The 15,616-nt window shown below is 47.5% G+C and overlaps 2 protein-coding genes across 2 annotated transcripts; both read left to right on the top strand.

Annotated features, from left to right (window-relative positions):
- The first annotated feature begins 1,095 nt into the window (after positions 1–1,095).
- LOC101944595 (gamma-crystallin B-like) lies at positions 1,096–2,310 on the top strand. The gene is made up of 3 exons (XM_065561268.1): positions 1,096–1,104; positions 1,516–1,755; positions 2,035–2,310. The coding sequence occupies exons 1-3, from the start codon at positions 1,096–1,098 to the stop codon at positions 2,308–2,310; spliced, it is 525 nt and encodes a 174-aa protein (XP_065417340.1).
- Positions 2,311–13,605: 11,295 nt separating this feature from the next.
- LOC101939482 (gamma-crystallin B-like) lies at positions 13,606–15,364 on the top strand. The gene is made up of 3 exons (XM_005306075.4): positions 13,606–13,614; positions 14,026–14,265; positions 15,053–15,364. Exons 1-3 carry the CDS (start codon positions 13,606–13,608, stop codon positions 15,326–15,328), a joined length of 525 nt encoding a protein of 174 aa, XP_005306132.1. The 3' UTR covers positions 15,329–15,364.
- The last annotated feature ends 252 nt before the right edge of the window (positions 15,365–15,616 follow it).

Genomic DNA, 15,616 nt, shown 5'->3' with positions numbered 1-15,616 from the left:
ACTGTCCCCCTTCTGTCCCCACATACACTTCAGATGAAAAGCAGCTGGCAATCTAGTAGGCTGCCCATGGAAGACGGGACTGAGAAACCTGCATCATGTGACACTGTACCTATCCCATGAAGCGTTGTAAACCCTGCCCCAAACCCCAGGGCCAGTTGCACAGTGGCATAGCTACCCACAGTGCACTGCTCTGTATCGATGCAAGAGCTGCTAGTGTGGATGGGCTCTACCAACACAAGGACCATATTGAGGACATGCAACAGTGATTTAATGAAAGCGCTTTAATTAAAGGGCCTAACTTTTGTCAGGAAAACTCTGTAGCGTAGACAAGGCCCAAGAAACTCCTTTTCCTTGTTCAGCCTGATGGAAGATTGCCTGGCCTCGGGCTCCCACACTATGATGCAAACTCAACCTTTTGAGTGGGGTGATGAGGTGTGCTGGAAATGACCACACCTGGAGATTCAGAACAGCCCAGTGTGGCTGTGGGTGGGGGTGGACGCTGCACACCTACTGAACAGCTGCTCATCTGATGCTGGTCTCGCGGGAGTATGTTCCCGACTCCATACTGCTGACCCCAAAGCTATTGAAGGCCTCAAACACGCCTGATGTCTACCTAAGCCCTTTTGACATTTTTTTACATGCACATTTCTGTTTTTATCTTCCTACTTTCTGTGTTGTCGTTTGAACCCTCTTCCATCTTTATTGTACCACTTGTGCATCCACTTATAACAATGTAACTGCAGAGACTCTATAGAAAAGGATTGTGATGGCATCGACATCCAGTCCCCTCTGTCACTCGGCCAGAAGTTTCTCTCTTCTCCTGAACTATGTTGTCTTCAATGTAAAAATGGCTGAGCTGACAGATCCAGGGCCCAGAACGGGTCACTGGTAACAATAGGAATAAAACCTGTTCCCCGCTACACAAAACCTATGGACACTAGTACAAAGAGTGAATGATCCCCCAGAGTCATGAGTCAGCTCTATGAACAGAGAAAAGACTTTTGTTAACGTGTGCACACTTAGCGCTGGTTATGAGGTATAAAAAGGCAGTTGCCCGGCTGGAGTACTAAGGCTTGCAGCCTGAATCCAGCTACGATGGAAAAGGTAAGAGAAACCTGTCTGGACTGGATTGTTTGCTATGTCAGTCTGAAGCCAGGGACCTGATTCTCCTCCCATTTACAACAGAGTTAGTCTCTTGATGTCAAAGGAGTTACTCCTGGCCTATATCAGTAGGAGAGGAGAATCAAGAATGCAGAGCTAGGGGACCTACTGCCTCTATTAGTCCCTGTATATTAATCTCTCACAGCCCAATTCTGCTTTCGCTTACACTTGTGTAAATGAGGATCAGTTCCACTGAAGTCACAGGAGTATATCAGTTTATCATCACTGTGGGTAAAATGCAAGGCCCAGACACTTCAGGCTTAGTGTGCTGGATGGAGAGAAATTAGAATACCAGGACGCAGTCACACTGTATAGGATGTTACTGCAAACTCTGCCATTTGTTTCTCGCACTAGATCACTCTTTTCGAGGACAGAAACTTCCAGGGCCGCTCCGTTGAGTGCAGCAGCGACCGGCCGGATTTTCAAAGTCAGCTCAGCCGCTGTAACTCCGCCCGCGTGGAAAGTGGCTGCTTCATGCTCTATGAACGTCCCAACTTCCAGGGACAGCAGTTCTTTCTGAAACGGGGGGATTATCCCGACATGCAGTCTGAGGGTTTCAGCACCTCCATTAAGTCCTGCCGGATGATCCCACCTGTGAGTTCAATTTTGCTTCTTCTTTTTTTTTTAAATGGCAAAATTGCCCAAACCACCGTCATAAGGCACTTGCTTGATCATTTTCAGCAGAGATACCCAAGACTGAAAATGAGAATTGTTTTCTTTCTTCTAGAGGTAGTCCCTCCAGGATGGCTGGGGGGACATTGCAGGGATGCCCTTTGCATCTCTGGAGCAGTGCACAGGACTGACTCAGGGTCCAGGATCACAGGCAGCCAGCCTGCTGCAGTCACTATTACCCTGTCTCATTTTCTTTCACAGCACAGGGGCACCTACAGGATAAAGATCTATGAGAAGGAGGATCACAGAGGCAACATGGTAGAGTTAACTGAGGACTCTCCGCAAGTCATGGACCAGCTACGCTCCCCCGAGATGCTCTCTTGTTCTGTGCTGGATGGGCACTGGATCTTTTACGAATTGCCAAATTTTAGAGGCCGCCAGTACCTGCTGAGGCCAGGGGAGTATCGGAGATTCAGCGAGTGGGGTGCTATGAGTGGCAAAGTCGGCTCTTTGAGACGTGCCACTGATCTCTACTGAATCAAGACGCCTTTCGCCTGGAAGGGTCTCAGTGAATAAAATGCTTTAGCAACCATTGTGCTCTCAGAGTGCTGTTGTAAGTGTACTAAGGGGAACGTCGAGGCTTGTCCTGTATTCTTGCGCCACGGTATCATCTTCTGAACCAAACGCTGCTCCTCATCTTTCCCTGCCCTCCCCAGCACTGCATAGCTACTTCCAGCACAAATGACACAGGGCTTAGGCCTAGGCAGCCACACTAGGGAGTACGGGGATACAAGACTCCCTTCCAATCACCTCCGTGGCTTTGCAGACCTTACCCAAAATGCAGTGCAGGATACGTAGTAGGATCTGAACCATAGTGTGAAACATGCAGGACGTGGACCATAGAGAGGACTGTAACCAAACAGCTGTAGTCTAGATCATAATCCTCCAGCCCACCCGTGGCCATAGATTTGGAGCTAGGGCAGAAGGGGCCCTGGGAGCATCACCAGGGAGCAGCAGCCAGAGCCCCCTCAGCCACTTGGCATGGAGCAGGCAGAGCTGGGCACCCAGCTGATGGCAGGAATGAGCCACATTCTGCTCCCAGCCGAGAGGCAGTGCCAGTCACAGCTCTCCCCCCAGCCAGGAGCTGAGCCTTGGGTCGGAGTTACCTGAGCACCAATCCAGGGCAGGGCAGGATTAACTAGCCATAGGCACCACAGGTCTGGGTCGAGGGCCTCAGCTCCTGGAATCATCTGATTACACTGGAACATCCAGTGTGTAACAAAAGCTGAGGTTTCTGGTCCTGGGGGGTGTAAAGCTTGAAAACATGACCTGGGTGGAACAAATGCAGAGACATCTGCCCAAGTCTGCAGCCAGCCTGAAACAATACCTCTGAGAGGACTGAACAGCCCCATGCACCTCATTGTGAGGTTAACTGTAGGAGCCACCAACACCAGCCCAGCAGAGGACTGTGGGAAGCAGGAAGAGAAGAGCACCCCTGGCCTAGTCCACACATCCAAGCAGATACACCCTGGCTCAAGGGCGAGTCCTGGAAGAGACCCTACTCCTATCCCTTCATCTCAGGGTGTGAGGGACTTAGGACCCTGTTCTCCCTGAGGGAGGAGGGCCCTTGGTCCCACTCCTGTGGGAGGGGAGGGCCCCAGGTTTCTGTTCCTGTCTTTTTTGGTGGGGACTCTTACAGAGTGTTTGCCGGGCTAATGGAGGGGGGCCATGGAGACAGCTCGCCAGCCTTACCAGCAGCAGAGGCACTTTGGATCCAAAGAGACTGTAACGTACAATAAGATGAGTTGTGGTCCTTGACTCTTTTCATGGACAGTGGTGAAGTGTCACCGTTGTAGAAAGACTAATCTGTAAGTACGTTTATCAAGGTGTATACTGGGACACGATTAAATACAGAGGCACTGGCACTGGCCGCTATCGGAAGACAGGATACTGGGCTAGATGGACCTTTGGTCTGACCCAGAAGGGCCGTTCTTACGTACGTTCTTATGAAAAGAGCAAAGGCAACGAGACATTCAGTATACACATGGCGTTCGCCACTATGTTACATTATATATACATAAAAGAGGCTTAACAACAATTAAAGTAAAAAACAAAAACTGGCCAAACACTTAGGGTTGCCAACTTTCTCACAGCACAAAACAGAACGCCCTAGCCCTGCCCCTGCCCCGCCCCTTCTCCAAGGCCTTGTCCCCTGCCCCACCCGTTCTCTGAGGCCTCACCCCCGCTCACTCCATTCCCTGCTCTCTCCCACCCTCACTCACTTTCACCAGCAGGGTGTTGGGGAGTAGGAGGGGGTGCGGGCTCCGGGAGGGAGTTTGGGTGCGGGAGGGGGCTCAAGCGTGGGGGTGCAGGCTCCGGCTGGGCGGCGCTTACCTCAGGCAACTCCGGTTGGCAGCGCTGCAGGGCTAAGGCCAGTACAAAGCATTCAAAAACAGGATGTCAAGTTAAGACCACTTTGGGAGAAAGCCTGCAGCCAAAACATGAATGTACAAGGTCAAAACTTAGTCATACAGCCAGAACTCCCATGTTTAAATTAAATAAAGGTTCAGTATGGGTAGCACCACAAAATATGCAGAAAGATCTGCTCTTATGGTTGCACAGGTCCACTGTGTTTGGTCACTCCAAAGAGGCAGAGGCCAAAGACAGACTGGCAAAAACATGGTGTCGGTCCCAATGGCAAAGAGACAGGAAGGAACACCTTGATGCTGGTCTAATCTGCGCTAGACAATCCAGCTAACAAAGAACGTAAAAAATGATTTTCTGAGACAATCATAGAGAGGTCCATGAAAACGAGTTCAAATCAACTATACTGGGGAGCTGCCCTTAATACCAAAGGGTAATAAGTATGAGCTAGTTGTTGTCAATGCTTTCTCACATTAGGAGTAGGAGGCCTTCCACACTAAATATGTGACTGCCCTAACGAGAGCGAAATAATTGGGGGGCAATGTGTACTGCAGGGGCAATAAGGTTATTGACTCAGACAATGGGAATCGTTTTATGGGGACCGTTGTCAAAGAAGTGTGCTCCTGGCTGGACGTAGATCAAAAGGTTCCCTTTCCCCATCAGCCAGCAGCAGCAGGACAGGTTGTGAGAGTAAATAGGACCATCATCAAATCCAAGCTTAAAAAAGACTCTGCAACAGGCAGCAATTGGGATGAAGCGTTACCGCTGGTACTAATGTATAACGGAGCTAGGGATGCAAATTCACAGCTTTTTCCCCCAACGACGCCTGATGGGAAGACTAATGAGAATGCGGAAGGATATAATTAGCCCAGTTCCACAGGGCTGCCCAGAAAGGGGGCAAGTGGGACAATTTGCCCCAGGCCCCGCAGGGGCCCCACGAGCCCTGGCTGAGAATCTCTTCCCTGGCTACTCACCCGGCGGCGGTCCGAGTCTTCAGCGGCACTTCGGCGGCGGGCCCTTCTTTCGCTCTGGGTCTTCTGCGGCATTTTGGCAGCGGGTCCTTCAGTGCTGTCGAAGACGCGGCGCGAGTGAAGGACCTGCTGCCGCCGCTGCCGTAGACTTGGAGCGCCGCCCAGTGAGTACAAGTGCCACAGCGGGTGGTGCTTTTTTTTATGTCCGCTCCCCCGCTTTGCGCCAGGCCCCCTGAATCCTCTGGGCAGCCCTGCAGTTCCAGCCCATCTGGCTATAGTGGTCCTGTCAGAAGCCTGGTACAGGACTTGCAGATGCAGATACAGAGGAGCGTGGTGTAAGAAAGGAAGTGGACATATTAAAAGGCAAGGCATGGTTCAATGCCAAAGGAGACCTGACTGAGCATCACGTGTGATCTAAAGTCATCATCCAGGATCAGGCTCCCTGCAAGCCTTTTCCAAAGGCAAAGTGGTACATGCTTCAGGTAGGATTGACCTGACCCCTCTGTATTCTTCATAGTCCTGGAAAGTAAAAGGAAGAGCTGGGTTCACAAAAGTCAGCTCAACGCTCATAAACCTCAAAAATTTAAAAAGGCACAAAACGGTTTCTTCTTTTTGTCTTGTTAATTTGCAACCATGCAGTGGTGGAGGGTTACGACACCGCATGTCCTGATGTGAATGGTTTGGAGTTGGTCCAGAGGTTCAGAAACAGTCAATAATTCCACACTCCCACAACCATTCAGAACATGCCAGACACCAGCTGTACAATAAAAACAAATGGGAAAATATTCTGCACCCCACAATTAGGGGCAAAACAAAATCAGCCTACCAGTCTAAACCAATTGTCCTGTTTGGCCATTAAGGCAGTGGATGTTAAAGCTGAAGAACTACAAGGGGTGTGTTCAAATGATAGATGTGGACAACAAGGGATAGGGCTGTATTGTTTAAAATCTATGAGTTCATAATATGTCCCCCAAAATACTAAAAAACAAAAACAAAAAATCCCAGAACGGTAGGATGTTGTGGCATATAAATAAGTCTGGGGAGTTTTCTAAGGCAAACAATTGGACTTCACTAGGCCTAAAACATTTAACGGGCACATTAGTAAATAAAACCCAGCTGTTTTAGTGGCAAATAAATGATAGGCAACACCCTTCATCCTAGCCTGAAGTGAGTACCTTTAGCATATATTCCTTTGAAAATTATGTTCCTCCTCTATGTCCCATGACCACTCTGTGGCCAGACAATAGTATTTGTATATATCCTGTTCGTAAAACAGTGGTAAGAAATACAGAATCAATACACCTCCCACTCATATTAAATTTGACAAGATACAGACTGCCTGTTACCTGTCCAGTCCCATGTAAAAATAGTTTAGTAATAAATTATCAGGGCACACATTTGATGATGATAGGATCCAGTGAGAGGCATATTTCAAGGACACAAAAACCATAATTCCAAAAGAAAGACAGTGGCAACTATACTGGCTGGCAAAAGAGTTGGGTCCCCCTATAAAATTCTGCAGACGCTAAGGCATTAACCCTTAAAATGAACTTGCTAACTCATAAATTTAGTGCAGCCATTAAAAAAAAGGAGGAAAAAATTAGTACTTTAAATCTGCAGCAGGAGGCATTAAGCATCAGTGATAGGACACAAAGTCTAACATACAATAATATACTTAATTCATTAAACAATAACATCTCTCAGGCATGTGCATGCAACATATATAAAACTAAACTTGTTATGTATTTAATAAAAAAAATAAAGCAGGGGGAATGGTCAAGGTTATTTAACAGTACATTTATCTGGACAATCGTGGAAAAGGGCATTAATAATATTGGGGACGAAAATTTACCATTGCATGGCTAGAAGGCCCTCAACCTTGGGCACCACATGAAATTAGTCATTCAACCGTGCCAATTCTGGTTGCTATTCCTAGATGGACAAGGAATGCTAAATAATTGGTATTTATTAGCAGTAGTGGTACAACAGAGAATGGGACCTATATCCAGCATTATTCCAGAGTGAAGACGGCAGCACAAGGAGGGGAGGGAATAAATAGTCTGCTGTAAACGAATCAAGCACAGATGGTTCTGGGAGTGTTCGGCAGGATTGAACCTCACTGCAATAGAGGGTGTCTAGGCCCGACTACTCATCGCAGAGAGTGAAGGGGGTGGTACGGCTCGGGGACACAGCATTTGTTCTGGAGACCCACAACTTTTTGGAGGGGACGTCACAATGCCAGGGGAGCATGGATGGATTTTGTTTGAACCTCACCTCTCTGATTCAGATTGGGACCCAGGCCCTATAGCCAAGTGTGCTGATGAACAAAAACGTGACAGACAACACTGAACGGGAGTCACTGGTGATCAAATGCACCCGTACCCCCCTTGTCCATTAACACCACTGATTTAGTACAAAGGAAAATAGAGCAATTGGTTCCCATTGTCCAACTGAGAGCTGAGCAACAGGAAATTGGGGTCAGCCTTACACAGGTAGTAGAAACACCCTGGTGGGCTGTACCAGAGGAGGTGAACATGGGGGGAGGCTCATTTCTTGGAAGATAGGATTCGGGAGATAAATCCATCAGCAGGCTAAAAATGGAATGTTTTGTGCTAAGTAAATGGGTCAATGAGCTAAGAGACAAAGTGTCTGAGTTAGCTAAGATAAGGAGGGGCACACCCAGGGAACCATTTACTATGGACAAAATAAGTCAGGAACATATAGATGAGGTGAAGAGTAGGTTGAACCAGGACAGTACATGAACAGAGCATGCTGTACGGGGTTTGGTTCCTACAAGGTAACCAAGCCAGTCCCAATATATGGAGATATACCTATCTCATAGAACTGGAAGGGACCCTGAAAAGTCATTGAGTCCAGCCCCCTGCCTTCATTAGCAGGACCAAGTACTGATTTTGCCCCAGATCCCTAAGTGGCCCCCTCAAGGGCCGAACTCACAACCCTGGGTTTAGCAGGCCAGTGCTCAAACCACTGAGCTATCCCTCCCCCCATGTTCAATGATGCAGTAAATGCAATTGTAACCCTTCTGCCAGGTGGAGCAGCAGCAACCAGGGCCAGATTCAATATCTAGGCATTCCTTGCCATTGATAGGACACAGAAACAGCTTGAGCCCCCACCCAGCAACCTGGGAAATTTACACACCACCACTGGGTGCTTCTGAGGCAATACTTCCCCACTCACAAGCACAATGTCTGAGTGTAAAAAATAAACTTTTAATTAAAGGAGGGAAGTAACTCAGCGTTAATTTGGGAGAACACCACAAATAGGGTTCATAAACATAAACCATGAGTAAAAGACCCACCCCCAAGTAGGTTGGGCAGTGTCCTTTTCCCCTCAAGGTCTTAAGTCCAGCAATCCAAAAGTCCCTTTCATGTGCCCGATCCTTCTCTGCACTTCACTCACAGTTGCTGTCCTTGGTCAGTGCAGACCCAGAGTTCACCTCCCACCCTGTGTGGGGTGAAGAGGTTCTTAACTTGCTCTGCTGCTTGGGGACTTGTTCGCCACCCCTCTCTGCCAGCCAGGTGTCTGCTCATGCCGGCCACCCACTCACCGCATCTTTCCACCAGCCACCCAGCTGACTGCTTATTCCACCTCTCCACCCCACTCATTCACCAGCTGACTGTCAGTCGCCTTCTGCTGCCATCTGCCTCTCTGCTGTGACCTCTGCACATCAGTCTCAGTATTTTTATCTCTTTGGAGGCTAGGCAGAAACACCTGCCCCATCTCAAGTGATTTCCGCTCTGATTAGGCATTTAACATAACAAAGAGGCTCCTAATAAAGCATATTCAGCTCTATTCTTTGAATAGTCAGGAGGAACAGGTTAAACCAGTCTAGGAAAAACCCATGAGGGTATGTAGCCTCCTAACCAGAGATACCTGTCCCCACCCCTCTTACTTTAACATGGATCTGACATTCAAGCCCCTGACTTAATGAGGTTCTTTCAACTGAGGGGGACAGATTAAGCCCAGTCATTTGGGACAGGTTAAGCAGTCCAGCTTTCCTGTATTCCTACAATAATTACAACATTAGTAACCATATTTCACTACCCCTGCATTCAGTACTAAGGTGATTTGTACCCAACACCAGCCAAAGTTGATCACTTTTTGCTGAATTGTAAGCAGAGCAGGAGCAAACTGTATTTACATAAACACACCCAAGTCTCTACCCCTTCCAGATAGCTGTCAAGGAAGCATTCATTCAGACGCTGCTTACACAATAAAATGTGTAAGTGTATATAAAGGGAGCGAGTTTCTGTGTAACTTTGGATACGTATGTGACATACCCTATATCCGCCGCCACTCCATGTTTGAGTCTAATCAACAAAACATAGTGTTGCTATATGCCAAATAAAGATACCTGAGTGACAAAGTCTGGAGTTGAACTTGGGAAGCCAAGTGGAAAGAGGTCAGGGAGAAAATTCCAACACCTCCCTCACACGTGTATTATGAGGATAAATACATAAAGAGAGGGAAGCACTTTGAGATCTATTGGTGAAAAGCTCTATATAAGAAATTGGCATAAACTGGTTACCAACTTCAAACCAATACAGAACTTGACATTAAGGGCTTAGCTAGACAAGGAAAATTTGCACCAGTCCAACTACATCAATCAAGTTGTACCAGAACAAACCTCTAAGGTCAAACATTACAGCAGCACAAGTCCTGTCCATATGGGCTTGATTTTAAGTCCATAAATTCAGTCTAACATTCTACTGGACCCATGAGCCACCATTATACCACAGTCTGTGTTCCCTATAAGCTGCGCTCTTGGACAGCCACGCAGGAGATGTAAGTGCCGCCCAGTTGATAGCAGAGCATGTACAGCCGGCAGCATGTGTTCAGGTGCCCCTCCCCTCACATTGCGCCATCCTGCAGCTGCTCCTGGGACCCTCCTGCTGGCTGTGCAGAGCGGGAGATGGGGAAAGGAAGAGAGTGCTGATGTCAGGGTGTCCCCCTCCCCCCACCCCTGTACCCCATCTCCACAGAGCAGGGCAGAGGAGACAGCCTGGCTCAGGAGGACTGGGAGCTGCTGCGGTCTGAATGGTGAATGGCTGTCAGCTGAGTGCCTTTCTTAAAGAGACAGTGCACTATTTCTTTGCATGGTGTCAAGTATCAGGGGGTAGCCGTGTTAGTCTGTATCTACAAAAACAACAAGGAGTCTGGTGGCACCTTAAAGACTAACAGATTTATTTGGGCATAAGCTTTCGTGAGTAAAAACCTCACTTGCATCCGAAGAAGTGAGGTTTTTACTCACGAAAGCTTATGCCCAAATAAATCTGTTAGTCTTTAAGGTGCCACCAGACTCCTTGTTGTTTTTGCACTATTTCTGAGATTTCCCCAGCAGTCAGACAGTCTCTCTCTCTCTCCGCCCCCTGCACCCCATCTCCGCAGAGCAGGAGAGGGGAAACAGGGCACAGGACAGAGCAGGAGAACTTTCAGTGAGTGTCTTAAAGAGACAGCGCGTGGCTTTCCCCAGCAGCCAGCACACACAGAGAGTCAGTCAGTCAGTCAGTCAGTCTCTCTCTCTCTCTCTCTCTCTCTCTCTCACACACACACACACACACACACACACACACACACACACACACACACAGTCTCTTTCTCACTCACCTCCCAATACATCCTTGTATTATTGTTGTTGTTGCTGTTACTTCTTGGTACTTCCTGCAATGCATATATATTCTCCGTAATTTTATTCTTTCAAAGTGTTATTTTAGTGTTTTGACTTGTCTATGCATTTCACAATTTTTATTTCTCTTACACTTAAATGTAATTCTTTGAGTAGTGAGTTCTAAAATGTCTAACCTGTCCTGGCTGGAGTAACTATCCCTATGATAACTTTTTAAAAATATATATTATATCTAGGTTTTTTGTTTCTACTGGTGGCGCACATAGGCACATACCTCGGTGCAAATGAGAAAATTTATTTCGCACCTGAATGGAAAAAATTAGAGGGAACATTGACCACAATAGCTGTAAAATGATTTCTGTATCTAGAGTACTATTTTATATTCCAATTTCCCAGGGAATAACATGTTACCCCAATGTCTCACAAAACCAAACTGAACAGGTCAAACAGAATCTTTGAGATGCTGGATGTTAACATATGCAATGGGAAATGAAGCCAACTTTTATACAGCACAAATAATGTAACAACCCACCAACCATCGGTCAGCATCCCGAACAGCATCACCACCATGTAGTTCTTTGAGCATCACCACCAGCAGTTACCATGGCAAAAGCTGATAGGGATGAGTCCTTCGAGGAATCAGTAAAGAGTGGATGGCACTGATTCAGCCTGGCCCACTCAGAGTGAGGAAGACTTTTTCCAGCCCTTCTCCACTGAGGAAGTGGAGAGAGCACTGAGCTACATGAAAGCAGGAAAAGCATGTGGCCATAACAAGATTTCCACCAGAAATGCTATTAAAATTTGATAAGCAGAGCATAAAATGGCTGTCAATTTTCATATCCAGTGTCATCCAAGAGGACAGCTATGGCAGAAAGCTCGGATGCTAACTACACCAAAACAAGGAAAGAACCATTCCCTCCAGCTGTCTGATATCACTTTCAGCCGTGCTTCCAAACTTCTGGAGTGACGAATTCTACAAAGGCTCATGCTCACATTAGAGCAGGCTCTAAGTGTTAACAAGCCAGGTTTCAAACCTAGCAGGAGAACTTATGACCAAGTTCTTTCTCTTACCATCTATATAGAAAATGGTTTTCTACCAAAAGAAAACAAAAAGACAAGGGCTGTGTTTCCTGACTTGATGGCACACTGGCTTGCTGGTCAAGATGTCAAAGATGTTACTCTGATGCATTGTTATGGCTACAGAAATGATGCTTCAAAACAGACAGTTCCAAGCAGTGCTAGGAAATAAACTGAGCACATGGAGGAGCTAGAAGAACAGGTTCCCTCAGGAGCCCTGTTCTTGCCCAAACATATTTCCAAAAAATCTGTCTCCAGATATCTCAAGACCATTCAAGTATGCAGATGACATCCACCTAGCCTCAAGAGACAGAGGTTTCAGAAAGGTTGAGGACATCCAGAACAAGATATGGCAGCCATCAGTGGTGACTGCAGGAAGTGGAGGCTGAAGCCCAGCATGTCAAAAACTGTGTTGTCATGCTTTCACATCAATCAAACCAATGCTTCATGAGAACTCAACATCTTCTTGAATGAAGAATGATTGGCACGTGACGTAAAGCCAGTATACCTACAAGGAACTCTAGCTCACACACTTACCTATAAGGATAACATCACCAAGAGAGCTCAGGAAATTAGCAGCAGAAATGACCTGTTAGATAAGCTTGGACGCTCAAGTTGAGGAGCTAACGCACAAACACTGCATGGCTTGGCACTAACTCTCTGCTATTCAGTTGGAGAATACTGTGCTCCTGTGTGACTAAACTCTCCCCAGACAAAGCTAGTTGATGTTCAATTGAATCAAATGACGAGAATAACAGGGACTATGAGACCAACAAACACTGGGTAGCTGTCAGTCCTCTCTACTATCCCAGCTCCTATCAGGGAACACGGTAACATTTCAGTGAAGAACCTCCTTGACACAACCCAGGAGATAACCACAACTGTCAAAAATACATGGGAGGTGCCTCGCCGCTGGCACATCAGTGGAAGATCAGTATGGTCTAGGTTACAGAACATAGGACTTAGCCTGATGGGAGACTGCCAGGTTTCGGGCTGCCACGCTATCCGTGGTACAAGCTCTACCATTTTAGGAGTGGGGTGGTGATGAGTGCAGCAAATGACTAGACCTGGGGACTCTGAACCGCTGTGTGTGGCTGCAGGTGGGGATAGACGCGCTGCACACCTACTGAACAGCTGCTCATCTCATGCTGGTCTCTCAGGAGGCCGTTCCAGACTCCATACTGCCCACCCCAAAGCTACCGAATGGCTAAAACCGGCATGATGTCTACCTAAGCCCTTTTGACATTATTTTTGACATACAAATTTCTGTTTTTATCTCCCTACTTTCTATTTTGTTGTTTGAACCCTCTTCCATCTTTATTGTACCACTTCTGCATTCACTAATAACAATGCAACTGCAGAGACTCTATAGAAAAGGATTGTGATGGCATCGACATCCAGTCTCCTCTGTCACTCGGCCAGAAGTTTCTCTCTTTTCCTGAACTGTGTTGTCTTCAATGTAAAAATGGCTGTGCTGACAGATCCAGGGCCCAGAACTGGTCACTGGTAACAACTGGAATATAACCTGTTCCCCACTACAGAAAACCTATGGACACTAGTACAAAGACTGAATGAGCCCCCAGAGTCATGAGTTGGCTCTATGAACAGAGAAAAGACTTTTGTTAACGTGTGCACACTTCGAACTGGTTGTGAGGTATAAAAAGGCAGTTACCCAGCTGGAGTACTATGGCTTGCAGCCTGAATCCAGCTACGATGGGAAAGGTAAGAGAAACCTGTCTGGACTGGATTGTTTGGTATGTCAGTCTGAAGTCAGGGACCTGATTCTCCTCTCATTTACATTAGAGTTAGTCTCTTGATGTCAAAGGAGTTACTCCAGGCCGATACCAATAGGAGAGGAGAATCAAGAATGCAGAGCTAGGGGACCTACTGCCTCTACTAGTCCCTGTATATTAATCTCTCAGAGCCCGTTTCTGTTTTTGCTTACACTTGTGTAAATGAGGATCAATCCCACTGAAGTCACAGGAGTATATCAGTTTATCATCACTGTGAGTAAAATGTAAGGCCCAGACACTTCAGGCTTAGTGTGCTGGACGGAGAGAAATTGGAATGCCAGGACGCAGTCACACTGTATAGGATGTTATTGAAAACTCTGCCGTTTGTTTCTCGCACTAGATCACCCTTTTCGAGGACAGAAACTTCCAGGGCCGCTCCGTTGACTGCAGCAGCGACCGGCCGGATTTTCAAAGTCAGCTCAGCCGCTGTAACTCCGTCCGCGTGGAAAGTGGCTGCTTCATGCTCTATGAACGTCCCAACTTCCAGGGACAGCAGTTCTTTCTGAAACGGGGGGATTATCCCGACATGCAGTCTGAGGGTTTCAGCACCTCCATTAAGTCCTGCCGGATGATCCCACCTGTGAGTTTGATTTTGCTTCTTTTTTTTTTTTCTTCCAGAAATGGTAACATTGCCCAAGCCACTGTCATAAGGTTCTTATTTGATCATTTTCAGTGTAGCTACCGAGGACTGAAAATGAGAACTGTTTTCTTCCTACTAGTGGTCGTCCCTCCAGGATAGCTGAGGGGGACATTCAAGGGATAGGATAGGAAACCTTCCACTGCCTGTTCCGGGCCTGGATGCAGCTCTCCTTTGGTTAAATCTATGGACAGTAAATGACAACATACTTCCAGTTAAGAAGGGAAAATGTTTCCATAACTTCTGGGGATTTGGAGATACACTGGGCCCACTCCCCTCACACTGGTGTAAAATAAGGAGTAACTCACTTATGCCCACAGAGTTACACCAGTGTGAGGGGAGAATTGGGCCCCAATATTTTCTGTAACGCTTTAAAACAAAGTCACTTCTCAGTTACCTTGATTCTGGGACCGCTGAAGCCTGAAACAGCCTCCAGCAGAACTTGGAGTAGCCTAGGAGACCACTTTGCTCACTAAGGACTGGCCAGCATTGTACATTCCAGCCCCCTCTTGCACCTGGATGGGCTCCCTCCTCCCCACCCCAGACATGCTCCCTGCACCAAGGGTGGGAGTCACGGTTCGCGTAGGTCTGAGTCAAATGGGTGGATGTGCTGCCTTTGCAGCATTCAAGGATTCCCCTCCTGTGGGGAGCAGAGGCAGCTTTAAGGGCCCAGGATCACAGGCAGCCAGTCTGCTGCAGTCACTATACCCTGTCTCATTTTCTGTCACAGCACAGGGGCACCTACAGGATAAAGATCTATGAGAAGGAGGATCACAGAGGCAACATGGTAGAGTTAACCGAGGACTCTCCACAAGTCATGGACCAGCTACGCTCCCCCGAGATGCTCTCTTGTTCTGTGCTGGACGGGCACTGGATCCTTTACGAATTGCCAAATTACAGAGGCCGCCAGTACCTGCTGAGGCCAGGGCAGTACCGGAGATTCAGCGAGTGGGGCTCTATGAGTGGCAGAGTCGGCTCTTTGAGACGTGCCACTGATCTCTACTGAATCAAGACGCCTTTTGCCTGGAAGGGTCTTAATGAATAAAATGCTTTAGCAACCATTGTGCTCTCCGTGTGCTGCTGTAAGTGTACTAAGGGGAACGTCGAGGCTTGTCCTGTGTTCTTGGGCTACGGTATCATCTTCTGATCCAAAAGTTGTCCCTCATCTTTCCCTGCCCTCCCCCAGCATTGCATAGCTACTTCCAGCACAAAGAGCCCAACGCCAATCCCAGGGCTCCGGTCTAGGCAGCCACACAAGGGAGTACAGGGGCACCTCCATGGCTGTGCTGCCCTT

Source organism: Chrysemys picta, chromosome 11, assembly GCF_011386835.1.
Source record: "Chrysemys picta bellii isolate R12L10 chromosome 11, ASM1138683v2, whole genome shotgun sequence".
Classification (NCBI taxonomy): Eukaryota; Metazoa; Chordata; order Testudines; family Emydidae; genus Chrysemys; species Chrysemys picta.
This window is presented reverse-complemented; position numbering and strand designations above follow the sequence as displayed.